This window comes from Capra hircus, chromosome 29 (assembly GCF_001704415.2).
Source record: "Capra hircus breed San Clemente chromosome 29, ASM170441v1, whole genome shotgun sequence".
Lineage (NCBI taxonomy): Eukaryota > Metazoa > Chordata > Mammalia > Artiodactyla > Bovidae > Capra > Capra hircus.
Genome location: NC_030836.1, coordinates 23,658,235 through 23,684,973, shown reverse-complemented (window position 1 = coordinate 23,684,973; position 26,739 = coordinate 23,658,235). Strand labels below are relative to the sequence as shown.

General features: G+C 46.5%; 1 protein-coding gene across 2 annotated transcripts in view; it reads left to right on the top strand.

The window, feature by feature from the left end:
* The window catches only part of NELL1 (neural EGFL like 1), a 1,021,410-nt gene continuing 1,004,258 nt past the window's right edge, over positions 9,588 to 26,739 (top strand). For both annotated transcript variants that reach the window (XM_018043583.1, XM_018043582.1), the window contains exons 1-2: positions 9,588 to 9,810; positions 21,979 to 22,107. In XM_018043583.1, coding sequence (XP_017899072.1) covers positions 9,756 to 9,810; positions 21,979 to 22,107 — 184 coding nt within the window. In that variant the 5' untranslated portion in view covers positions 9,588 to 9,755. The remainder of the gene's footprint in view (positions 9,811 to 21,978; positions 22,108 to 26,739) is intronic.

The window sequence follows — 26,739 nt, the reverse complement described above, 5'->3', positions numbered from 1 at the left end:
GCCTCAATGTGCTGGCTCCCTTTTCCTGCGTTCTGATGAGTGCTTCTACACACCCTGTGTTTTGGGGTGAGGGTAAAAAGTATGAGGATCTTGTGCTAGACCGGTATTGATATTTTGCAAAGTTGGTACAGTGTAAGGGAGTGTGGAGACTGAGCTTCTCTGATTTCCTGTTCTTAAAGAAGAACGTTTCTGACTTCAGCAGGCTTGTTGTCACCTGACCAAAACATGACATTCCCTAGTTTTCAGGAATGATAGATAAGATAGACTGCCTATTGGTTCTACTTTTTTACCTTGCCCCAAATCACACCTGGGCCATGTCTTCATCGTGAGCAGATTGTACTCGTCCTTGACTTTATTAGCGTGTAAGCCGAAGTGATAGTGTGTCCGTTCTGAATCCAGACTTTAGAAGACCTGACCTATTTCCATGTCTTCATTTGAACCTCTTTCTGCCATGAGAAGAACAGGTCCTGCTAGCTCAGTAGTTCAAGGAAGATGAAAGGCGTGTGGGACAGAGTTGCTCAGGTGACACACAGACCTGCTGTGAGAAGGGGGATCAACCCAGCCCCCTTAGCTTGAAGCAGATGTGCCTGAGTGAGGCTGCATGAGCTGAATCCTCACCAGCCTGCAGATGTGTGAGACGCCACGCTTAGTGCTGGGTGCTACTGAAATTCTGTGGTTATTTACACCACAGTAGCTGGAAGAAACACAGGGAGTGACCATGTGACTAGATTCCACCCAAGTTTAAGTGGAGGTGACACATGGGGCTCCTAGGTCCCTTCTCTTCATTCTCTTTTTTGTTTGCTTTCTGGAATGTGGAATAAATGGCTGGAGTACCAGTAGCCATGTTGAACCGTGAGGACAAAAGCAATGTTCTAGGAATGATGAAACAGAAATCTGAGAAGAGCCTGGCTCCCCGTGGACTTCATAAAGCCACTAAATTAAACCTCACGCAACTCTAGAATGTGCATTTTTTAACCTGAGAGAGTCTTAACTCTTGTATAAGTTATCATCTGGGAGTTTTTCCTGTTACAGGAAGGCAGATAGAATCCTTCCTGATACAGGTAGTGAAATGAACTAGGAAGACTGGAAGGAGACCCAGGGAACCTCTGGGAGATGTGGCAGAGTTTACCAGTACTTGGCTGCTGAGGAGAACTTTCAAGGCCTGTGACTCTGGAAAGCAGTCTAAAAGCATGGGAAATGAGCATTTTTGTTTCATGTAGATGAGGAGGCCCAGTCTCAAGAACTCACATGAAGGGTTGTTGCCTAAAGTAACTAGAGCAGGCTACCCCTGTTCAAAAACACCTGTCCCATTATGCCATCCCATGGCCTGAATTTCCTCCAGGAGACGGTCATGGCTTTGGGTCACCAGACCTGCTCAAGGATGCGCCATCCTCCCTAACTCAGCGTAAGTACAAAAGGATGCCTTCCTCCTCCTTTTTCTGCGGAGCGATGGCAGCAGTGTTGAGCACAGGGCTCTTCTACCGGGAATAAAGGATCACTTTCAGGCCTGGCAAACAAGGCTGGGTGCACTTTGTGGACAGCCCAGGGCCACAGGACCATCGAAGGATCCTTCATGGAGGGAAGTTTGAGAGAGTATCAAGGGGGTCTTTCCCCACCCTTTTGGTTTCCATGTGAGGGATTTTCCTTTGATACTCCTGGACCTTTCCTGTACTCCCTGCTTGCTCCACTTTTCATAGATGAGGCAGACAGCCATCGGTCCTCATTTTTCGCTGGGTCCTCTTTCACTTTCTCCATCCCGATTGGTGGGAGCAGATGGCGGCACCAGGATCCAGGCTGGAGGCAGGAAAGATGGCCAGCCCATTTTGACTTTCATGGGAGGCTATGCTCTCCCAACACTGTCATGTTGATAAAGATGATGCTTGGCCTCTTGCTAACTCATTTATTTCTCAGTTGGTCAGAACTCATGAAAGAAATAGGGCTGCTATGTACTGGTTTCCCACGAGACCTCAACAAGGAGACCAAATCCATAGGCTTTATCCTAGGAAAAGTGGGGTAGCTTAGCAGTTGTTGTTCACTTTCTCAGCTGTGTCTGATTCTTTTGTGACCTCATGGACTGTAGCCCTCTAGACTTCTTTGTCCCTGGGATTTCCCAGGTAAGAACTGGAGTGGGTTGCCATTTCCTTCTCCAGGGGATCTTCTCAACCCAGGGATCAAACCCATTTCTCCTCCTTGGCAGGCAGATTCTTTACCACTGAGCCAGCAGGGAAACCCAGCTTAACAGTTAAATATACAGATTCTGCAGTCCAGCTGCCTGGGTTTGAAACTTGACTCAGGCACTCATTTGACAAATTGCTCAGTTACCATATCTGTAAACTAAGAGTAATAATCCCACATACGTCACTGGGTTGCTTTGAGGAATTCATCCATAGAAAGCACTTGGTGTAGGAACCCATACTTCATTATACTTGAAAAATGAGCCATTATCATTCTGGTTAGGGTCGAGGTGAGGCCTGCTTCTAGCACCTGCTTGAGAATGGGTTTCTGCTTTCCCCTGGTCTATAGGAATGGCCAACATGTGCTTATGTAACACTTAACCTGGATATGTGAACACCTTGGTTCTTATCATCAGAAACTCAAAACTCATCTAAGATCGTTGATGTTATGGATTAGGAGGGTTCATCCAAAAAATTATGGAACAATTTTGTCTATGATGTCTACGTATAGATTTTTCTGTCTTCCTTCAGATTGACACCTCACTTTGTCCTACAAAGTGTTTGAAGCTGCAAGACAGAAGGACAATAGTTAACTTCACAAGACACGGGTCTCTCTTATCTGGATGTCATTGAAACTGACTGTAGTGACTGGAGTAGAGAATGCATATTTTGTGTGTGTGTGTAGAATTCTTATATTCATATAGAAACAGAGGCCCATGCATGGATGTATTCATTCATCCCCTCTTTGCAATTGCATGTGCATTTCAGGAAATGAAAATACCCACCCAGGTCCAGGCGTGCCTAGTTCAAGAGGGTCTGGCGCTTGCTGGGTTGGTGAAGGACACTTGGGAGTTTTCGCACTTCTCTGGACTCTGCCAGTTGATTGGCACTTGGGTTAGTTTCCTGGGACTGTTAACAAAGTGCTGTAAACAAAGTGCTTAAACACAGCAGATATTTAGTCTCTCACAGTGCTGGAGGTTAGAATCTGAAGCCAGGTGTTGGCAGGGCCAGGCTCTCTCTGGAGCCTCCAGGGGAGGATCCGCCTCTGCCGCTTCTGGCCTGTGGCCCCAGGCGTTCGGCGACTTAGAGCACTTCAGTGTCTGCCTGCCACATGCTTTCATTTGTTAAACGTCTCTGTCTTCACGTGGCATTTTCCTCCTCTTACAAGGACACCAGTCGCAATGAACGAGGACCCACCAATGACCTCATCTTCACCTGATGACATCAGTAAAGACTCAGTTTCCAAAAAAGGTCACATTCATAAGCACTGGGAGTTAGGATTTAGCACGTGTTTTTCATGGGGGTGGGGTGGTGGGGCACGGGGGTGGGGAACACAAACCAATCCATAACTATCCTCCATTCTCTTCACTTTTACAAGGAAATGTGTCATGCATCCCTAAATGTGAAGGTAGTTGGAAGGCTGTTTGGACACAGGAGAGTGCCCTGGGGTGAGGGACTGGAGGGCACTAAATGAGATGGAGAGTTTCTCAGCCTTGGATGCTAAGAAGGAGTCTTCCTCTTTCTTCCTCTGTGAAATTCACTGCCCTGCATAGAGTCAGCCGTGGAGCAGCTCTGGGGGCCAGAGGGACAAGGCAGTCTGTTGCCTTGGTGATGGCCAATGAGAGGTGTCCGTCCTCCATGCTGCTTCCGGAACAACATCCATTGATTCATCCAACAAACGTTTATTGAGCTCCTAAAATATGCCAAGTCTGTCCTAGGTGGAGAGACACAGTGGTGAACAAGAAAGACAAAAATCCTACTCTTGCGGCATTCTCTGCGGGCGGAGACAGAACAAATATCAACAAATCCATCGATATTTCAGATAGTACTAAGCACTATAAAAAACTTGAGCAGGGTTAGGAGACAGAGAGCCATGGGCATGACGTGAGAAGCTTCTGTAGGCGGGGTATCCCCAAGGAGTTGACATTTGAACAGAGGCTGAAGTCATGTGAAAAGTGCACCGCACTAAGATTTATGGAAGCAATGTTTCAGGCAGAGGGGGCAGCAAGTGCAGAGACCATGAGGAAGGAGGGTGTGAACTTCGAATGTTTAAGGAATAGCAAGATTCTGGGGTGAGCAAGGAGGTGAGGGGGAGAGAGCCGGGAAGCTGGGCAGAGGCCTTGTGAGATGTTTGGATTTCTTCAAAATATGATAGAAAAGAGCAAGGGAACTTTTGAGTAAGGGAATGTGGTCTGATTCATGTCTTAAAAAGCCAACCGTGCCTGCTAAGGGATGGCTGAATTATAAGGGGCCAGAGTGGAGGTAGAGAGAGCGATCGGACGTCGAGGGCAAGAGCCAAGGAACGGGGAAGTCATGGATTGGAAGGAGGCAGGAGGAGTGAGGGGTGGTGAGATGCAGTTGATTTGGGATTTTTCTTTATGTCTAAGGGAAAGCAGGGGTTTCCCAGGTGGCCCTAGAGGTAAAGAACCCACCTGCAAATGCAGGAGGTGTAAGAGAAGAGGGTTAAATCTTTGGATCGGGAAGATCCCCTGGAGGAGGGCATGACAACCCGCTCCAGTATTCTTGCCTGGAGAATCCCATGGACAGAGGAGCCTGGCGGGCTACAGTCCGTGGGGTTGCAAAGAGACACAAACGAAGCGACTTAGCATGAATGCAAGAGAAGGGAAGTCAGGATGACCCTGGGTTATTTGGTTGGAACACCTGATGAAGGTTGGTGCCATCTCCTTAGAAGACAGCAGGCAGGGAGTTTGAGAGGTGTGTGTGTGTGTGTTAGCTGCTCAGTCATGCCTGATTCTTTGTGACCCCATGGACTGTAGCCTGCCAGGCTCCTCCATCCATGAAATTCTCCAGGCAAGAATACTGGAGTGGGTTGCCATCGCCTTCTCCAGGGGATCTTCCCAACTCAGGGATCGAACCCCAGTCTCCTGCATTGCAGGGGGATTCTTTACCATCTGAGCCACCAGGGAACACAGTTGGGGAGTGAGGGGGAATTAAAAGTCCTCACTTGGAACACGTTGCAATTTTTTAATGATCATTAAAGAAGTTTTAAAAAATAGCTTTTAAAAATATTTATTTGTTTGGCTTTGTTGGGTCTTAATTGTGGTGCTCGGGTTTAGCTGCCTTGCAGCATGTGGGCTTAGTTCCCCGACCAGGGATGGAACCTGTGTCCCCTGCATTGGAAGGCAGATTCTCAATCACCGAGCCACTAGGGAAGTCCGTAAAAACAGCTTTATTGAGATACAATTCACATACTATACACTTCACCCAAAGTGTACAAGTCAATGGCTTTTAATATATTGTGAGTATTTGTGAGAGTTTTTCAGCATCATCACAATCAATTTTAGGGCATTTTCGTTACCCCGCAAATAAGTCCTGCATTCCTTAGCTGGCAGCTGCTAATCTTTCCTTCCCCTTCCCCCTGCCTTAAGCAACTGCTAATCTACTTTTGTCTCTATAGATCTGGACATTTTACATAAAAGGAATAATATGACATGTAGTTCTTTGGGACTGACTCTTTTCACTTAGCATAGTATTTTCAAGATCTGTCCCTGTTGCAGCATGGATTAATACTTCATTTCTCTTTATTGCTGAATAATATTCCATTATATAAATGTACTGCCTTTTACTTGTCCATTCATCAGCTGATGGGCATTTGGGCTGTTTCTACTTTCTGGCTATTATGAGTGATGCTGCTATGAACATTTGTGTACAGCTTAGTGTGTGGCCATATGTTTGCAGTTCTTGCGTCTGTACCCAGGGGTAGAATTGCTGAATCATATGGTAACTTTATGTTTAACTGTTTGAAGAACCATTTCACATTCTCACCAACCAGTATATGAAGGTTCTAATTTCTCCGCTTCCTTGTCAACATTTACTATCTGGCTTTTTGGTTTTAGCCATCCTTGTGGGTGTGAAGTGATATCTCATTGTGGTTTTGATCTGCATTTCCCAGATGGCTAATGATGCTGAGCATCTTTTCATGAGTTTACTGGCTGCTTGTTTTTCTTCTTTGGAGAAATGTCTATTCAGATCTTTTGCACATGTTAAAATTGGGTCATTTGTCTTTACTGTTGAGTATAATAATTTTTAGTAAGTGCGAGTAGTTTAAATCAGGTACCTTATGCAAATGTGCTCAGTCACATCCGACTGTTTGCCACTCCATGGACTGTAACCTGCCAGGCTCCCTTGTCCATGGGATTTCCCAGGCAAGAATACTGGAGTGGGTTGCCATTTCCTACTCCAGGGGATCTTCCTGACCCAGGGATTGAACCCATGTCTCTTGTATCTCCTGCATTGCCTGGTGGGTTCCTTACCGCTGTGCCACCTGGGAAGCCCAAATAAGATATAGGACTTGCAGATTTGTTTCCTGTTCTGTAGGCTCTCTTTTCACTTCCTGTGATGTCCTTTGAAACACAAATGCTTTCAGTTTTGATGATGTGGCCATATTGCATTTGAGACACATGATGAGTAGTTGAGTATGTATGCCCGGAGTCTGAAGGAGAGGTGCGGACTGGAAATGCACAAGGTGAGGATCATCCATGTATCAGCTCAGTTCAGTCGCTCAGTCGTGTCCGACTCTTTGCGACCCCATGAATCGCAGCACGCCAGGCCTCGCTGTCCATCACCAACTCCCGGAGTATAGATGGTAGTTAAAGCTATGAGGCTGGATGGGAACACATAGTAGTAACTGTGGCTTGAAGACAAGAAGTCTGGGGTCCATGAGGCTCCCCAATATTTAGAGGTCAGGAAGAAGAGGCAGAGGGATAATCAGAGGAAGCCTCTTGTTCTTGGACAGATCATAGAGGGAGGCCATTCAGAAGGGGAGGGCTGGCTTGGGGTGTGGTATTAGGTAAACTAAGCTTCATCACTGCTTCCATTGAGCATGGGTCCCATTGCAATATCCCAACACACAGCCACGTGGTCCCTTCATCGCCACCATAGAAATTTGCTAGGCGTGCTCTATAAAGGTTACCTTAGGCTACACACTCCAAATCCCCACTCCAGAAGTGCATTTATAGGAGGAGATTGAGGTACTCAGTTATCTAGAAAGATTTATGACCTTGTTAAGATTAACACTAGTTCTGCTAATGGATGTGATGCTGCAAAGCTTTGACAGAACATATGCCTTGCTTTATTTTTTAATGGAACACACTGAAAGCTCCATCCCACAGGACCAACTAATTACACAGAGACTTTCAGAGAGAGAGAGAGAGAGCTCTAAAGGTCTGACTCAGACCGCCTTTTCCCTTGGTTGGGGTCACTGTGACTTCTAGGATTTCTGGGATCAGTAAGACACCTTTGAAACAACAGCTCAAAGCCACAGAGACTGCTCCTACTGAGGTGTATTTAAAATCTGCAGAGAGAGAGGGCTTGGGTCTCACAACACAATGTGGTTTTGGGGAATCCTCATTCATAAGGCCCAGCTCAACTTGAGAAGTCCTATTTTCTGCAAGAGGTGTGATTTTAAAGTTAGCTTAAATGTAACATGTTCTGTGTGCATGCTAAATAGTGTCTGACTCTTTGTAACCCTATGGATTGTAACCTTCCAAGTCTCCTCTGTCCTTGGGAATTCTCCAGGCAAGAATACTGGAGTGGTTAGCCATTTACTTCTCCACAGGATCTTCCCAACCCAGGGATAAAACCTGTGTCTCTTACATCTCCTGCATTGGCAGGCAGCTTCCTTACCCCTAGCATGTGATTTTAACTTTAGCTTTAAATGTAACATGCTCCAGGTGGAAGGAGAAAGTCTTGCCTCTGTAGTGAAATCAGACAGTCAATGCAGACAGATCCCCTCTGGGCTCGAGCTGAATCCCAGAAGAGATGGAGAATCTGTTCATGTTCAGCTTTGACATCAGTTTACCTCTTAATCTTTCAGCTCAACTTCAGGCATGGCAATACACTTCTTTGTTTGCGTCCCTTCTTCTGCCTCAGGTGTTAGATGCTGGAATTTATCTGCTTGTTCATTTCCTTTTTTATCTGCTAAGGGACCACAGTGTAAAGGGCCAAGTGGGACAGTGGCTTGCATACAGGAATATCCAGAAAAATAGGGCAGAGTGTGTAGATAAAAACCTTCTCTCTTAATAAACTGTGTTGCTACTTTGGTGACCTTCAGTGGGGGCTCCTGGGGTCACGGTGATGAAGGGGTTAGGAACAGAAGAAGTAAGAAGGGGATTAATGAAGAGGATTTTTCTTGAACGTTGTAAATGTTTCCTGGAAAATGAGGGAGAGCTTTGTTCAGAGACGTTTCCCTTCTTTGGGATCCCTATCATATCAGAGGGCCGGGCTGGACTCAGAGAGAGGGGACCAGTGTGAGCAAGCCAAGGAGTTTTAAATCATGTGGGGCTCGTTTGGTGTAAATCAAAGGCTCTGTCATGTCTGATTTCACGACTCTGCAACCTAGTTATAAATAACGTTCCTGAAAGGAAGTGCCATAAACCTGGGAGATATTTCTAGGGAAGGCTGGGTTCTGGAAGGGGGTCACATAGAAGCAGGAGGATTGGTCTTCTTGCCCACACTCCTAAAACAAAGTCCAGCCATTCTCTCCAGGAATGGTGTTGGAGAGGGTTCCAGAATAACTGCGGGAGAGGTCAAACCGTGACTGTGAAAGGAGAGTAGTAGGGTTTTTGACAAAACCATCGAGAAACTCACTCGAGGAAAAAAAAATGGTTAGGAATTTCCCCTAAGTGGCAGCATCTGCCCTGCAGAACCGGAAGGCTTGCAAATAAAACTCCCCAATTCCCCACCGTGCTTCGCTCGGGCTCAGGGACACTTTTTGTGCACCCCCCCTCCCCCGGTCTTAGCGTCCTCTCCTTGAACCCCCAAAGCGGGTCTCCACTCAGAGGGACCCAGCGGAGAGAGGAGACTGGAGGTACAGGTGGTGAGACGGAACTCAGGCACCATCTCCCTCCTCCCCCCTCCCCAACCAGTCACCTAAGCAAATCCGGAGTAACTGTCCTCCAGGGAGGAGCTGAGCGCGCTAGTTGAGTCCGTCTGGGTCGGGGTTCCCCCGGTGGCGGGGACGCTGGGCGGGGGGGAATCCACCCGCAAGGACTCGGGGTTCTTCGTTTCGACCAAGATGAACTGTGGCAACTTCGGCAGCCCCCACCGCGGCGCCGAGGCAGAGACAGCAGCAGCGGCTCCGCCGGCTCGTCTGGGCTGGAGAGCGTGAAGCTCAGGGAGGGGGTGCCCTGCGCCTCCAGCTCCTCCCTTTTGGCCCCCGGTCCCGGGACTCCAGCTCCAGTGCTCCGAGTGATAGCGGCTGCTGCGCCGATCGCCCGGGTCCTCGCCGCGGAGGAGGAGCCGTTGCCAGCGCCAGGCGCAACCTGCCGGAGTGGCCAAGCCCCGCGTTCCCACCCCAGCGCCGAGGCGAGCGCCGCCGCAGCGGGGGCCGGGGTCCGGGCCGGGTGCCGCCGCCCGCGGTGGGGGCGGGCTGGGGGCGGGGCGGCCGGGGCCGCCTTCCCGGGCGCGATCCCTGAGCGCGGCGCCCGGCGCAGCAGAACCACCTCCCTCGCCGCCCGCCGGCAAGTTTGGCGGCTCCGAGCCCGGCGCGTCTCGGCATCCAGGCGCATTTGTTTCTTCCTGGCTTCCACGCGCCCGCTTTGGCCAGGACCCTTGGGAGCGATGCCGAGGGGTGTGATTTTAGTTGTGTGCTTCTGTGTGTGCACCGCCAGGACAGGTAAGCACGGCTGGGGCTGTCGGAGGGATGCGGGGAAACGGGCGAGCCCAGCCGCTGTGCCCAGCGCCCACCTCGGCGTGGGGAGGACCTGGAGCAGAGCTCCGCGCCGGTCCGGGGAAGGGCGTGGATGGGTCCCTCGAATCTCTCTGCCCTGCTCCAGGTGAAAGGCTGAGAAGTGGGACTTACAGGCCGGTGGAAGATGCCCCCGAGGAGCAGCCCCCTGCCCGGAGGACGCGGCCTGGCGGGCACAGGGGTGAGGGGCGCGGCCATTCAGGCGCACCCTCCAGCTGCTAGCGACCGGCTTCCGGGTAGAAACCCACATAGTAGGGCGGACCCGGGAAGCCCACCCCGGTGAACTTGACAGGTGCGGGGGAGACCGCGGTCTCTGCGCCCTGCTGGCCGGGGCAGGGGCGGAGGCAGGCAGGCGCACCCGCAGAGGGAGCGCTTCCGGCCGGCGGGCGGGCGCTGCTGGGGCGCGGGCGGGCGCGGCGCGGGGTGAGAGCTGCGGACGAGGCTGGGATTCCGAGACCCCTTTTCTCGTCCCCTCCTGCCTCTCCCCCGGGGAACTCCTGAAGTAGTTTTCCTTGCCACTCCCTTTCTCCCCCAGAAAGCAAGACAAATTTGAGGGAATTGGAGCTGTGGGGGCAATCCCAGGGAGATGCTCTTAAGCTCCAAACCAGTTTTCGCAGACTGTAGCTGCGTGTTGGTGTCGTGGAGGGGAGGTCAGGAAAACGGGCGTAATTTTCTGAAGTCCCCACTTCGTTCTGCCTCCAGGGAAGCAGTTGTGAGGACGTTAAGAGCACCTCCTCTCTCAGCCCTCAGCCTGCATGTCCCCTGGGGGTTTGGAGACCCACTCTCAGCCGCCTTCTCTGGGGAGCTAGTAGTAGATTGGGGAAGGTGGCGGTGGATTGGACGAGGGAATTGGCAAAAATAGGACTCTCCACTGCGGGTGGGAGCGTCGCGAGTTTTTATTCCTACGCTAGGCACCCTCCTAACGTGCGGCAGACTTCGCACCCTAGAGTTGATATGTAGTCATCCCCACTGCTTTTTTCCTCTTTTATCACTCTCATCTCTTCTCTCTAGAGGCATAGCCTCCTGCCCACGCTAGGGAGCAAGTTTATAGGTAGAGGGCTGGGAATGGGTGCCCGGCCTGGGTGGGCTCAAAAGTTCCCTCCGCTCGCTCCCCAGGCGTCCCTCTTGGGCTGTTAGCAGCCCGCCTGAGGATTCAAGAGTTGGGCGTCCAGCAGCTTCCTGCTGGCCCTTTCCATCTTCCCCAGGACCGAGCAGGCGGCAGCTTTTCCTTTGCTTAATTAAAGCGCGGCGGGTGTGGACTTCTCCAGCGATAAAAAGAATCCCTATCCGTTTTCAGTCTTCACCCGAGAGCTCCCCAGCCTGCCAAGATGCCATGACTGCCCAACCTAGAATAAGCGCTTCTTGAGTTCCGGCCTATCTAGGTGGGTTAGTCTTTTAAAGCCAAGAGCACACGAGAAAAAGCTTGCCCCCGAAAAGATCAGAGCAGTGGGGACAGTGCAGAGTGTGGGCGACCAGCCCTGCTAGTGGAGAATCTGGTGCTGGTGAGCATCTTACAGGGGAACCAAAGAGAGAGAAACTAGGTGGGGTTGGGGTGGGGTGAGATATCCGTCACTTAATTTTCTCAAGTGCGCGTCGCTACGGAGTATGCCTGCATCCTTTGTTCTCATTACTCCTTTGAAAAGTCGGCCAAAAGTACCTTCCCCAGAAGTGGATTGTGGGTCCAGGGCGCGTTGCTTGTGGAGTTTCTTTAAGAACAAAGTCTTTTCCCCTTCCCCACATTGAGCCCCTTTAAATCTTGTAAAAATTTGGTTGTAGGGAAGTTTCATTTCTGTGTTCATTCATTCATTCAACTGAAGAGTTGAGCGCCTTGCTGGGTGCTAGGATTGCTTATGCAAAGAGGAACCGACTTGGTCTTTGACTTCCAGGAACTTACAGCTTAGCTGAGAATCTAGATACTGAAAAGTGTGTTTATTGTACAGCTTGATGGGGCAGAGGGAAGAGAGAGGGGATTATAGAAGTCTGTATTAAGGATATAGAGGAGAAATTGTAGAAATGAGTTCTGGGGAGGGGTGGTAGATGGTCAGGGACGGCTTTAATCAGAAGGTAACATTTGAAAGTTGTGTCTTGAAGGATTTTTAGGAGTTTTCCAGGTGGACAGAGTGGGGAAAGCATTCTAGACAAAGGGCACAGCTTGTCCAAAGGCAAGGAAGAATGGAAGGATCTGCCAATCGGTTGTGCAGTTGCTTAGGGAGCTTGGGTTTTCTGTGCACTTGGTACTCGTACCAAGTGGCTACACATTTCTACTACAGAAATTATCAGAAGAATCAGAGAGACATGGGGGAATTATATCTCAATTCTTTTACTTACAATTTCTTGCAACTTGGGGGATATGATCAGCAGTTTTCTCTTTGATTTTACCTGGGAACCATCATCCCTGCATCACACATCCATCCTCTGAGGTAGCTAAGGCCAGCTCTTAATTAGTTTATCAGGATCCAAAAAGCCAGTTGGAAAGTTTATTTGTCAAGTGGGATAATTGTTGTCTGGGCTGTTAACAGCCCAAGATGAAATAAACACGTGGTTCACTGAGTGAACTGCTCAGATATCACTGCTTTTAATGGAAATGAATAGATGCTATCAGGCACATTTTAATTAAAGCGGCACTGCAGTGCAGTAGCAGTTACATATGAAAAGATCTAATGATAGGTGTCATAGGAAGCTACTTACATTACCTCATTGTTCAGAGAACTTGTTTTAAAGAGTAAAGTGGAGTTAAGATAGGTGTTGTTTTGGTTATTTCTGGTGAAAAATTCTGAGATTTCCAGGTGCATCACTAATAATGGAAGTTTAGCAGGCTACGATGCTTTCCAGGTGTCTTGGTGGTAGAGACTCTGCCTCTGGAGGAGGTAATAGCAAGCTATTCTAGTATTCTTGCCTGGAGAATCTCATGGACAGAGGAGTCTGGTGGGCTACAGTCCACAGGGCCACAAAGAGCTGGACACAACTGAGTGACTGAGCAAGCATGCACACACACAGAAGGCCACGGTAACAGCAGTAATAACACATCTTGTCCCTGAGTTTCCTCCAGTGGCCTGAAAGTGTGAATAGTACAAAACTCAGTGATTACTGCCCCATGTAGTCACCAGGGCAATGGATAGAGGGAGCTCCTGGGGCTGAGTGAATGCTTTGTGCTGCTACCTGCTGGGAAGGAGAGCTTTTAAAAGTACCTGTTATTAACTGAGTTGAATAACAGAGCTATGAACAGAAGCTCCTGGCGTCCAGTAATCAAGTGAAATATTGGCTGACTTGGAACAGGCACAGAGGATGCTTCTGGGATATTAAGAAACTTTGCAAGAGTCCAGAGGCCCAAATCCGATCAAATGATTGTGAAATCCTGCTGGTAAATGAGATCTTGGAGCATCTCTCCAGTGAGGTTTGTCCTGCATGGAGCTGGAAAACAGCTGCCTTCATGGACGGTGAGCTGGATTAGGTTTGAAGTGAGCCAGATCCAGGAGGATTTGCTTGGGAGCTTAGGTCTGGGACCCTGGAGGTGGATTGAGTGGGTTTTGGACCTGAATACTCCCTGGTTTGGGCTGAAGAGTGGCCAGCAGCAGCAGCAGGTGTCTTGGGAGATTAGGGTGGAGATTCTGAATCTCAGAGTCAGACCTCAAGTGCCTCTGCAAGATTGACATGCTGCCTTCCAGGTTTTTAAAAAATATTTTTTTCCTCCTGAGGCTCTTTTTATCCTACTTAACTCCAATACCCAGCTTCAGCCATTTATAGAGCAGTTATGACCAAAGTAAAAAACTTATAATAGAATTTCCCTGGAAAGGGCAGGAGGTCCATGCTTGGACGAAAAGCAGAAACATTAAAATAAAAAAAAATATCTTTATGGAGCCAACACTCTCATACTATATAAGGTTCAGGTGAAGCCATGCAAATGCTGCCTTATTAATAGATTTTCTGATTCCTTAGGCAATGGGCAAAGCAGCTTCACTCGTTCTGCTATTGGCATGAGGTATTTTCATCTTGAAGGGAACCACTTAGAGAAAAGAATATTGTATCTGGAAGGCTAATTGATTTTTCTTGTTCTGTTTTGTGGGATGTTTTTATAATAAGAGCAATATAGTCATCTTGAAACCAGGGAAGCCCCTTCATTTGTGGGCTCTAGGGGAAGAGGGCAGTATACTGGGTTGGCCAAAAAGTTTGTTCTGGTTTTTCCAAAAGATGACGCAGAAAACCCTGAACATACTTTTTGACCAACCCTACGGAGAAAAGGAAAGATATAAGCATCTGAATGCAGAGTTCCAAAGAATAGCAAGAAAGCCTCTTCAGTGATCAATGCAAAGAAATGGAGGAAAACAACAGAATGGGAAAGACTAAAGATCTCTTCAAGAAAATTAGAGATACCAAGGGAACATTTCATGCAAAGATGGGCTCGATAAAGGACAGAAATGGCATGGACCTAACAGAAGCAGAAGATATTAAGAGGTGGCAAGAATACACAAAACAACTGTATAAAAAAAATCTTCACGATCCAGATAATCACGATGGTGTGATCACTCATCTAGAGCCAGACATCCTAGAATGTGAAGTCAAGTGGGCCTTAGAAAGCATCACTATGATCAAAGCTAGTGGAGGTGATAGAATTCCAGTTGAGCTATTTCAAATCCTGAAAGATGATGCTATGAAAGTGCTGCACTCAATATGCCAGCAAATTTGGAAAACTCAGCAGTGACCACAGGACTGGAAAAGGTCAGTTTTCATTCCAATCCCAAAGAAAGGCTATGCCAAAGAATGCTCAAACTACCGCACAATTGTACTCATCTCACATGCTCGTAAAGTAATGCTCAAAATTCTCCAAGCCAGGCTTCAGCAATACATGAACCAGGAACTTCCTGATGTTCAAGCTGGTTTTAGAAAAGGCAGAGGAACCAGAGATCAAATTGCCAACATCTGCTGGATCATGGGAAAAGCAAGAGAGTTCCAGAAAAAATCTATTTCTGCTTTATTGACTATGCCAAAGCCTTTGACTGTGTGGATCACAATAAACTATGGAAAATTCTGAAAGAGATGGGAATACCAGACCACCTGACCTGCCTCTTGAGAAACCTGTATGCAGGTCAGGAAACAACAGTTAGAACTGGACATGGAACAACAGACTGGTTCCAAATAGGAAAAGGAGTACATCAAGGCTGTTTTTTGTCACCCTGCTTCTTTAACTTCTATGCAGAGTACATCATGAGAAACGCTGGGCTGGAAGAAACACAAGCTGGAATCAAGATTGCTGGGAGAAATACCAATAACCTCAAATATACAGATGACACCACCCTGATGGCAGAAAGTGAAGAGGAACTGAAAAGCCTCTTGATGAAAGTGAAAGAGGAGAGTGAAAAAGTTGGCTTAAAGCTCAACATTCAGAAAACGAAGATCATGGCATCTGGTCCCATCACTTCATGGGAAATAGATGGGGAAACAGTGGAAACAGTGTCAGACTTTATTTTTTTGGGCTCCAAAATCACTGCAGATGGTGACTGGAGCCATGAAATTAAAAGACGCTTACTCCATGGAAGAAAAGTTATGACCAACCTAGATAGCGTATTCAAAAGCAGAGACATTACTTTGCTGACTAAGGTCCATCTAGTCAAGGCTATGGTTTTTCCTGTGGTCATGTATGGATGTGAGAGTAGGACTGTGAAGAAGGCTGAGCGCCAGAGAATTGATGCTTTTGAACTGTGGTGTTGGAGAAGACTCTTGAGAGTCCCTTGAACTGCAAGGAGATCCAACCAGTCCATTCTGAAGGAGATCAGCCCTGGGATTTCTCTAGAAGGAATGATGCTAAAGCTGAAGCTCCAGTACTTTGGCCACCTCATGTGAAGAGTTGACTCATTGGAAAAGACTCTGATGCTGGGAGGGATTGGGGGCAGGAGGAGAAGGGGACGACCCAAGATGAGATGGCTGGACGGCATCACTGGCTCGATGGACGTGAGTCTGAGTGAACTCCAGGAGTTGGTGATGGACAGGGAGGCCTGGTGTGCTGCGATTCATGGGGTTGCAAAGAGTCGGACACGACTGAGCGACTGAACTGAACTGAACTGATAGATTCAGTATATGGGTTTCACAAAGTGCAGCCATAGTGAGAATCCCTTGTATTCCTCTGATCATGTGGAAGCATTGGGAAAATGGGAGCCATCTGTACCTTTTGTATAAGTCCAGCGAAGTTGCGGACCAGGGAAATGGAATGGTCTGGAGGGCTGGTCCTATGAAAGACAGACGTAGCAGGCCCCAGCTGGGCACCAAATATGTGGTAGGAGTGTTCATACAGTTATCACTGAAACCTCATGAGGCTGGAAGGCTGGTATTGAAAGTGAAGTGAAAGTCACTCAGTCGTGTTTGACTCTTTGTGACCCATGACCCATACAGTCCATGGAATTCTCCAGGCCAGAATACTGGAGTGACTAGCTGTTCCCTTCTCCAGGGGATCTTCCCAACCCAGGGATCAAACCCAGGTCTCCTATGTTGCAGGCAGATTCTTTACCAGCTGAGCCACTAGGAAAGCCCGGGAGGCTGGTATAATCATCCCCATTTTATGGCTGAGATTAATGAAGCTCTGAGAATTGAAGCAATTTTTTTCCCCTCAAGGGCACAGAGTTATTAGGGGGAGGAGACCAGGACTGAAAGTGGTCCTTAGTTGAGTGTTCCAGATTGAGGGTGCTGTGTTCTCACATGGAGATGGGGATCCAAGGGCACCATTGGGGTGTTCTGCCAGTTCTACAGAACCCGGGTGCCTTTTAGGCTTGTCCAGTTGCAGGGCTCCAAGTCTGGCCTGCACTGGTCATTTATTTTCACAGTAATATTGCCTAATAAGCCACCGGTAACTCAAAATAGCATTTATTTTGGTTCATGCATCTGTTGCTTGATTTGATGATTGGCTCACCTTGGCCAGGTTTGTTTGGCTGGGCATCATCCCAAACCCAAGTAAGGTGTCTATCCCATGTGTCTGAATCTCGCTGGACTAGTGACCCATTGGACTATGTTCTTCTCATTGTGATGCAGAGGTACAAGGGAACAGGCTCCACCACACAGGCTTATTCAAGTCTTTGCTTGTATCATGTTGCTAATATTGTTACTGAGTCCAAGCTCACTGCTCACTGCGTGACAGGCCAATAAATCAGGAGATGAGGTGTTGAGGCAAGCAATAATGACTTTTCTTGGAAAGCTGGCAGACAAAGAAGATGGCCGACTAATGTCTCAAAATAACCATCTTATCAGGGTCTGGATGCCAGTTTCTTTTATAGAGCATGTCTTAGTCGTTGTGCAGGTTGGAAAAGAATTTCCAGACATGAGACAGAATGAGAGGAGAATAAAGTCTATTAGAGTGGGAGATGCCATTAGAATAGAGGGCCAGCTCAAGGGACAGCCGACTGCTTTTGTGGGCTAGTAGCCAATTTTTATAGCCTTGAAACAGAAAATTCCTACCGGAATGATGGCATTAGGTGATTCGTTAGGATGCTATAGGGTGGGTAATAGGGTGGTTATTTTACCTAATATGGGGTCAGGGAACTGGCTGGTTTAGATCCAGAGGCTCATGGCAATAGTTGGTATGGGGCATGATCAGTTCCAGAGATTTTTATCCTGTGACCTTGGTACAGGGTTCCACAGAACAGAGTAGAGGAGGTGAGGAAGTAAAGTAAAAAGGTCATTAATCTTGCAAATATCTCCTAGAATGACCAGCCTTGGGAAGGGGATGTGTCAATTTCCTTTTTCTTGCAGCCATTCACACTTGCAACCAGTGGGTAGACAGGGTCATGATGTTTCCCTGAACAAAAGCACTCTGATTTAGCATTCAGTTAAAGGGACAGGTTCCCTGAGGCAAGCCATTATGTATAGACAGTATTCTTTTATTGAAAAAAAGCAACAGGAAGCAAAGGTTAAAGTAAAAGAAACAGATCCAACATATAGTCAGATTTTATTCTTTCTTGTAACTACATCCTAATGAATCAAACAAGTTACTTGACCAGGCTCAAAGTCAAGGGATGGGGAAGTTTATTCCCACTCTATGCTAAGGATCTGCATGCTGCTGCTGCTGCTGCTAAGTCGCTTCAGTCGTGTCTAACTCTGTGCGACCCCATAGATGACAGCCCACCAGGCTCCACCGTCCCTGGGATTCTCCAGGCAAGAACACTGGAGTGGGCTGCCATTTCCTTCTCCAGTGCATGAAAGTGAAAAGTGAAAGTGAAGTCACTCAGTCATGTCCAACTCTTTGCGACCCCATGGACTGCAGCCTACCAGGCTCCTCCATCCATGGGATTCTCCAGGCAAGAGTACTGGAGTGGGGTGCCATCGCCTTCTCTGAAGGATCTGCATAGCCATATAGCAAAAAGTGTGGATATGGGAGGGGTAAAGATTTGAAGCCAATAATTCAGTCAACCATATCCCTTTAAAAAAATTTCCTTGGCTTGATTTGGGATTCCCTGATAGCTCAGTTGGTAAAGAATCCACCTGCAATGCAGGAGACCCTGGTTTGATTCCTGGACCGGGAAGATCCCACTGGAGAAGGGAAGGGAAAGGCTACCTGCTCCAGCATTCTTGGGCTTCCCTGGTAACTCAGCTGGTAGAGAATCTGCCTGCAATGCGGAAGACCTGGGTTTGATCTCTGGGTTGGGAAGATCCCCTGGAGAAGGGAAAGGCTACCCACTCCAGGATTCTGGCTTGGAGAATTCCCTGGACTGTATAGTCCATAGGGTTGCAAAGAGTTGGACACGACTGAGCAACTTTCACTTTCTTTGGCTTGGATTCCATCCAGTCCTCTCATGGTATTCCCCAGATATGCATATTGTCTGAGATCACTGTACCCAAAGCAGTGATCATGCATCCACTTTTTGGTTAATTCTGTGGGTCCTAAATTCAGGGTGTGACATATACAAGGCCTTGTGCAAGGCACTGAGACTACAGGAATGCCTCCTTTGTCTTGGGTCCAGCTAAGGGCACCTTCCCCAAACTGCCTTCCAACTTCCTGTCCAGAGCTCGACCAGCATGGAGGTCCTCTGAGATCACTCTTAATCTCTGCCATATAGGTATAGAGAACTATAGGTTAAACTGAAATATTAATTGCTTTTCTTCCTTTCCAAGATGATCATTGAATTGCTGATATCTGTTTGCTTGGAGCAAAGCATCACCAGTCTCAGTGAGAGGCATCCAGTGCTGTGACATTGGCTGGTAGATGCCCATTGGCTTGGTGCTTCTTTGCACAGAGTAGGTAGTTGGCCGGTCATCAGTCTTTGTGAACTGAGTCTGTGTCAGACAGGTAGGATGGACTGATGTAAATCAGAGCACATCCCACTCTTCCCCCCTTAACTCATACCTGAAAGCCCTCTAATAATTGTTGTTGTTTAGTTGCCAAGTCGTGTCTGACTCTTTGTGACCCCATGGACTGTAGCCCACCAGACTCATCTGTCCGTGGGATTTCCCAGGCAAGAAGACTAGTGTGAGTTGCCATTTCCATCTCCAGGGGATCTTCCTGACCCAGGGATCAATCCTGCACCTCCTGCATTGGATTTTTTACCACTGAACCACCAGGGAAGCCTCATCTCTAATGATGCCCCATTGCAATTAGAATACTCTCTCCTTGTTGCAGTTCACAAGGCAGTTCCTACTCAGGGGCCCTGCTTTCTACCGCTGTCCCCCTGGCCCACTCTGCTCTGGCCACAGCAGCCTTTTGTGTACTTCCTGAACATGCCAAGTTTGTTTCTGGTTTGCATTTGCTGTTCTCTCAATAAATAGAAAGCTTCCCCCACCCCAGATATTCCCTCCTGAAATGATTGCCAGCCCCTATAGTTATTACGGAGAAGGCAATGGCACCCCACTCCAGTACTCTTGCCTGGAAAATCCCATGGATGGAGGAGCCTGGTAGGCTGCAGTCCATGGGGTTGCTGAGGGTCGGACACGACTGAGTGACCTCACTTTCACTTTTCACTTTCTTGCATTGGAGACGGAACTGGCAACTCACTCCAGTGTTCTTGCCTGGAGAATCCCAGGGACGGGGGAGCCTGGTGGGCTGCTGTCTATGGGGTCGCACAGAGTCGGACACGACTGAAGTGACTTAGCAGTAGCAGTAGCAGTATAGTCATTAAGGTTTCTGCTCAGAGGAAACTTCCTCTACCATCCTTTTTAAAGCCTCCATGCAAGCTGCTTTCTATTTCATAACTCTTATTTTCTCATAGCTTTTATTTTCTTTGCGGCATTTCTTGCCATCTCGGGCTTCCCTGGTGACTCAGATGGTTAAGAATCCGACTGCAATGTGGGAGACCTGGGTTCAGTTCCTAGGTTGGGAAGATCCCTTGGAGGAGGGCATGGCAACCCACTCCAGTATTCTTGCCTGGAGAATCCCCTTGGACAGAGGAGCCTGGCGGGCTACGGTCCATGGGGTCACAAAGAGTCAGACACAACCAAGCACACACATAAGCACATTGCCATCTCAAATTATCTTATTTATCTATTTGCTTACTTGCCCTCTCTTCACCTGCTGCCTTAGGAATGTGCTCAGTGAGGCCAGCTCCAGTGCCTTGCAGTGCAGTTTGTTTGTTACAAGGAAAGCACTCAGTTGCATTTGTTGAAAAACACATGGGTGAATGAACGGCTGAATAAATGACTTGTCTTTGGGTAAACTGGTCTCGCATTTGGCTGTATTTGGAAGGGGCAAAACTTACACCTTCAGTTTAGAGGACAAGGGGAAGCCTGACAAAAACTGAGAAGGTGGCTCTATGCACTGTGCTTCTCATTTAACCCTTTGTCCACATTGGAGATGACAGGCTTTGGCTCCCAAGACCCTTCCCTGAGCCACCTTCCTTCGATGGAAGCCTAGATTGCTGCAGCAGTCTTTGTCTCCAAATGGGAAAAGAGTGAGGAGCGTGTAGATTTCCTTCTGCAGGTCTGTGGGGAAAGGGGTGAGGGTGGGAGGACAGATGAGGTTGTCACAGGGCGTGATGTCCTGAATGAAATGCACTCGGTCTCTCTGGGACAAGCTCTCCAAATCTTGCTTTAGTGACTACGTTACCACCAGACAATCGACAGCTGTTGCTGATTAAAACGTCTCCAACTGTGCAATCAGAATTGTACTATTGAGATGCTAAGTGTAGACAGACACAGCCTTTAGGAATGGCTTAAACAGAATCCCTTGGAGTGATTGCTAGCCTTATTAATATATATAAGTGGAAGCCACTCCGCAGTCGTGAGTGAATCATTCTACAGAGCACCGTGTAGATGGGAGACAGGTTCGAGGATTTGCCTTTATCAGACCAGATGATGGAGGCTCAGGGCCCTGTTTCTCTGTGCCCTGTAATTCTCCAACAAGAGTTGTCAGGGAGTCTAACTTGTCAGTGACCCCCTTGAAATGTACACCCGTCGTTCTGGGGATTCCCTTTCCTGGCCGGGCCCCCTGCCACTCCTGACCAGCGGCGACAGCATCCCTCCCATTTCCTTCCTCTTTATCACACACGTGGGTGCCTGATTAACAGTGCTCTGCAGAGGTGTTTCCTGGTGACGATGGTGTCAGATGTCATTACTGCATCAGTCTGAACAGGAAGATCAGGGCCACAGTCCTGTACCCATCGTCCCTAAATTGGAAAAAGCTCAGAAACCCGAAATATAGCTCGCTTGGCAGCAAAACCTACCCTGAGCTGAACTCCTTTGGTGGCAAAACTTGACTTAAACTGATATGAGGCTGTGTATAGTCTTTACTTGTACCAATTAGAAGGAAACACCATACTTTTTGCTTTAGAAATACTGTGTTTGGTTATGGGGTGCTGATGTAGACTTTGTTGAAGGTGTTACATAAAATGAGTATATGGGCCAAATTAGCTTTCCAACAGATGATCCATTCTGAGTTCTGAAATATATTTGGCCCTGAGGGTTTTGCATAAGGGATTATCAATCTGTAGCGGGGATGGGAAAGGGGCGAAGAAACCACAGTATCAGTGGGATGATGGAGCAAAGGGTTGCCTTCCTTTTCCATCTAGGAAAAGAGCGTCTCCATGCACTCATCATTGGCTTCTTGGTAGTCCCTGCCACTTCTGTTCTATGTAGTTTCGAGCAAGTCTGCATTTTCAGACAAGATGGCTCTCTGTTCCTTTTCAGTGGTGGGCTTTGGGATGGATCCGGACCTTCAGTTGGATATCATCACTGAGCTCGACCTTGTGAACACCACCCTTGGGGTCACGCAGGTGTCCGGACTGCACAACACCAGCAAAGCATTTTTATTTCAAGGTAAAGGCATCTCTCTCCTTTGCATGGGGTCAGGACTTGGGAAGGAATTTGGGGTCTGCCTGGGGCGTGTTCCTCTGGAGTGTATTTGTTGGGTGATCATCTCTGTTACTTCCCCTATGTTATTGCCATGAGGAATGTTCAGAGATGCTGAGGGTGCTTAGACATTTGAGGGGTGTTCTGAGGGTGTAAGGGGGGAAGTAGTGGTCATGGTGATGGAATATTTGGCTTGGCAGTGATACATATCCCAGGGGATTTTAATGGGGGATCTGAAGTGGAATGAATTTGTAAAGTCCTTGAAAGCCACTGACCAGTCATATTTTTTCCACAGGATATTTTTTCTACTGTTATCCATATGCTTACCTATGTCTATTAATGCATCTATTCCTATACTTCTATCTGCATCTCTCATTAATCAGTGGACCATGCACACAGAGGACATTTTATGGCTGCAGTGTCTTAGGGGAACAGCTTACTTATTTCTGCCTGCTATAAATCTGACTACAATTCGTTAAATTGTTCAACAAGCATTCATCAGGGCAGTATAGTGCACTTCTTAAAAGCCTGAGCCCTGGAGCCTGACTGCCTAGAATCAGATTCCAACCCTATCATTTACTGACTTTGCGGCGTTGGACAACTCCTTAGCCTGACTCTGCCTATATCCTCATCTGAAATAATAGTACCTGCATCATGGGACTATTACAGTGATTGAGGAATGAATCCGTTAGAGCAGTTCAAACAGTGCCTGATAACACAGTAAATTCCCAGGAAGTACTAGCTGTTCTTATGGAACCCTTACTGTGTACCAGGCACCATGCTAATAGTGGGATTATTAACAGGATGGGGAACATGTGTATATCTGTGGTGGATTCATGTTGATGTATGGCAAAACCAATACAATATTGTAAAGTAATTAACCTCCAATTAAAATTAATGAATTTATATTAAAAAAATAAAAAGAAAAATATAAAAAAAAGAATAAGAATAAGTAATTCTTATTACTTATAAGAATAAGTAAATAGAGTGAGGGAAACAGTCATTACACAAGTAATTACTGACTTCCAAATGGCTATACTTATCTTGAGGGAGATGTATAGGTTGCCAAATAAGAGTATACAGGGAGATCTGATTTAACGGGTGTGCGGAGATGGTCAGGGAAAGGCTACCCTGAAAAAGTGATGTGTCAGCAGAAGAGGTGGGAGCTCAGAACATTCTGGGCAGTAATGGTATGTGTGAAGGTCTTAAGGCAGAAACCAACAGGAAGACATTTAGCATGGCTAAGGTGGTGAGCGGCTAGAGAGGTTGGCACACGGTCACACGGGTCCTGTAGGCAGAACTGACATTCAGCTGATGTCCATCCATGGGCTTGGTGTGCTGATGCTTATGGCCAGTGTCCATTCTGATAGGTGGGGGGCCATGTACTTGTTAACTATTTCAAGTATCACCCAGGCCCTTGTTAGTTTTCTGCTTTACTCTCAGATCAGTGGGGGCCTTTGATGAGTTGAAGCAAAAATGCCTGACGGGCTTCTTTGAACCAAGCCTTTTGTGAAGATAACAAAAAGATTATTTTAGAGTGACTGAACCGACATTATGGGATGATATATATATCCTGTGCAGAGAACTTCAGTCTTGTTAACAATATACTGCACATCTACAGATCCTATATAGTAATATATAACAAGGCTACAGATATGTTAATTTCCACTCACTCTTAGGAATCAGTGAAGCAAATAGATTGGGCATGCTTAACAGCAGACAGACTGGGTTAGTTTTCTCTTTGCATTGTGCAAGATCTGTTCACTTACTATTGAGAGACCATCCCACTCTTGAGTTGAGAGGCGATGCTGACACTTTGTCAACAGAGTTGTTATGGAAGCCTGGCTCATCTCTACACTTCATGAAAGCAATAGTCTTTCTATCTAAATACCCCTACATCCCTACGGCCAAGTATTGTGTATGGTAGATAGTAGGTGACGAAGAAACATTTTGAACTGCATTAAAATTTCCTCTGTCCAATGTGCTCTTTGAAAGGCTTCCTGCCTGCTTTATACACTAATCTGGTCATTTACTCATTTATTTATTCCCTAGGCTAGATCTCTGCTCTCTAATTTGTGTGTTCTCTGCTTCTGGGATGTCTACCATGCTCCAACAACAGGGAGAGATTTTCAGCTTCTTTGGTGGGAAGAATAACTGTATCACGGGAGTTTGACTGAGGAGGGCTTTCACTAATTAGGACCCTTGTGATTGCATTACTTGGATAATCCACAGTAATCTCTCCATCTCAGGATCTGTAATCTGTAAAGTCCATTTGGCATGTAAGGTAACATATTTCATATATTTTGGCAATCAGGACATTGACATTTTTAGGGAACTGTTATTCTGCTTAGCACAACGTCTGCCCACTGGCCTCTCCAAATTCATGTCTACTCCACATCCCAGTGTCTCCCAAGGTCTCAATCCATTATACCATCAGCTCAAAGTCTAAAATCTCATCCACTCATCAGTTGAAAAATTTCTAGTCTCACTGTCTAAATAATATAAATCAGATATGAGTGGGACTCATATGAGTATTTGCTGTTTTGGAGCAAAATTTTCCTTCATCTGTGGATCTGTGAAACTAGAAAAAAGTAATCTGCTTCCAAAATATAATTGTGTGACAGGTATAGGATTCCAGTTATAGAAGTTCCTGTCCGAAAGGGAAAAGTAGAAAGAAGAAAGGGGTCACTGGTCCCAAGAAAATTTGAAATCCAGCAGGACAAACCCCACTGGGGATTAGGGCCTGAGGGTCATCCTCTGTGTTCCTTGGCTCTGCCTTCTAAGTTTATGACTTGTTTCTATGAATCATTCTGTTTCATGAAAAGTAGCATATGTTTATAGTTTGATAGTTTTTTTTAAAAAAATTACTTTTAAGTATTTGGCTGTACCCGGTCTTAGTTGTGGCATGGAAGATCTGGTTCCCTGACCAGGGTTTGAACCTGGGCCCCCAGCATTGGGAGCACGGAGTCTTAGCCACTGGACCACCAAAGAAGTCCCTATAGTTGAGTAGTTTTATCCACCTATTTCTTGCCTATAGAATCTGGGGCGTCCATCAGCTTATTTCATCTTCTTTCTGTTCCCTTCAGTCCTAGGTGGCAGCGTTTCTCTGGTATAACATTCTCAAAAACTTGGAGGGTTTCTTGTCCATGAGACAAAAGCCTCCTTTACAGATCTTTCCAAGAAATTCCATCTCTGTTATATTTCTGACTTCCACTGGGATGGCTGAGGGGATCCCTGAATTACAATTCTGATCTCTTCAAAGCTCCCTCTGGTTGATTGAATATTCTGACTGTTTTGATCTTTCAGAAGTACTAGCAAAAAGTGGTTTAGCCACATCCTTGGCTTCCTTCCAGAGCAGACTTTCCTGACAGTGAATTTCCCAATTTTATTGTCTTTTCAATCTGGATAGGCTGGGAATTTTCTATACGATCAGTCCTGGTTCCTTTTTGCTAAACGGCTCTTTGCTTAATCTTTTTCCTCTCACTTTTTTTCTGTATGCAACAGAGAAACCAGGCTGCACCTTCAACACTGGAAATCAGAAGTAAAAAATAGACTTTAAAGAGCTAAAATCAATGTGTTGGCAGAGCTGTGTTCCTTGCATAGCCACTATAGGCTAATCAGTTTGTTGTTTTTCCAGCTTCCAGCAGCTGCTACGTCCCTTAACTTGTGGCTACATCGCTTCAGCCTCTGCTTCCGTTTCACATTTCCTTTTTTCTGTTTCTGTCACGTTTTCTTCTCTTGTACTGACTCTTCTGCTCCTTCTTTTCCCCTCTTACAAGGACCCTTGTGGGTCCTTTTCCCTATATTGGGCCCACCTGGATAATCTAGGATAATTTCTTCACTTTAAGATTCATAACTCTGTCACGTTTGCAAAGGCTTATGCTGTGTAAAGTAATATATTTATAGGTTTTGGGGATTAAGATGTAGAGATCTTTTGAGGGTAGGGATTTAATTTTGTCTACCGTAGGATCACTACTCACTGTTGGGCAGAAATATGAGCAATAGGATATTTCCAGAATATTCCAGATAAGTCCTTCTTTCTAGTGCATCATTGTCCAACAGAAATATAAGTAAGTGAGTCATATCTTTGATTTCAACTTTTGTAGTAGCCATATGAAACATGTAAAAATTAAGTGAAATTGATTTTAGCTATATATTTATTTAACTCAACATATGAAAAATATTATCATTTCAACATAGGGTCAATACAAAAAATTGCTTAATGAGATATTTGACATTTTTTCCAAGTAAAAAATCTCATCTATAATTTATAGCTACAGTATACAGTAGATTTGCCAAGTTATTCCATATATAATTTTAAGTATCATTAAAAAATTTAACAGCTTTGTTAAGATGTAATTGGGTTATAATAAACTGTGCATATTCACACTGTACAGTTTGTTAATTTTGATGTGTGAAAACACCAGTGAAATTATCATCACAATCAAGATAATGAACATAGCTATCACCCCCAAAGTTTCCTCTTTTTAAAATAATCCCTCCTTTCGGTATTTCAGCCTCTACCCTCAGGTAACCACTAATCTGCTTTCTGTGAATATACAGTAGTTTGCATTTTCTAGAAATTTTATTTGAATAGAA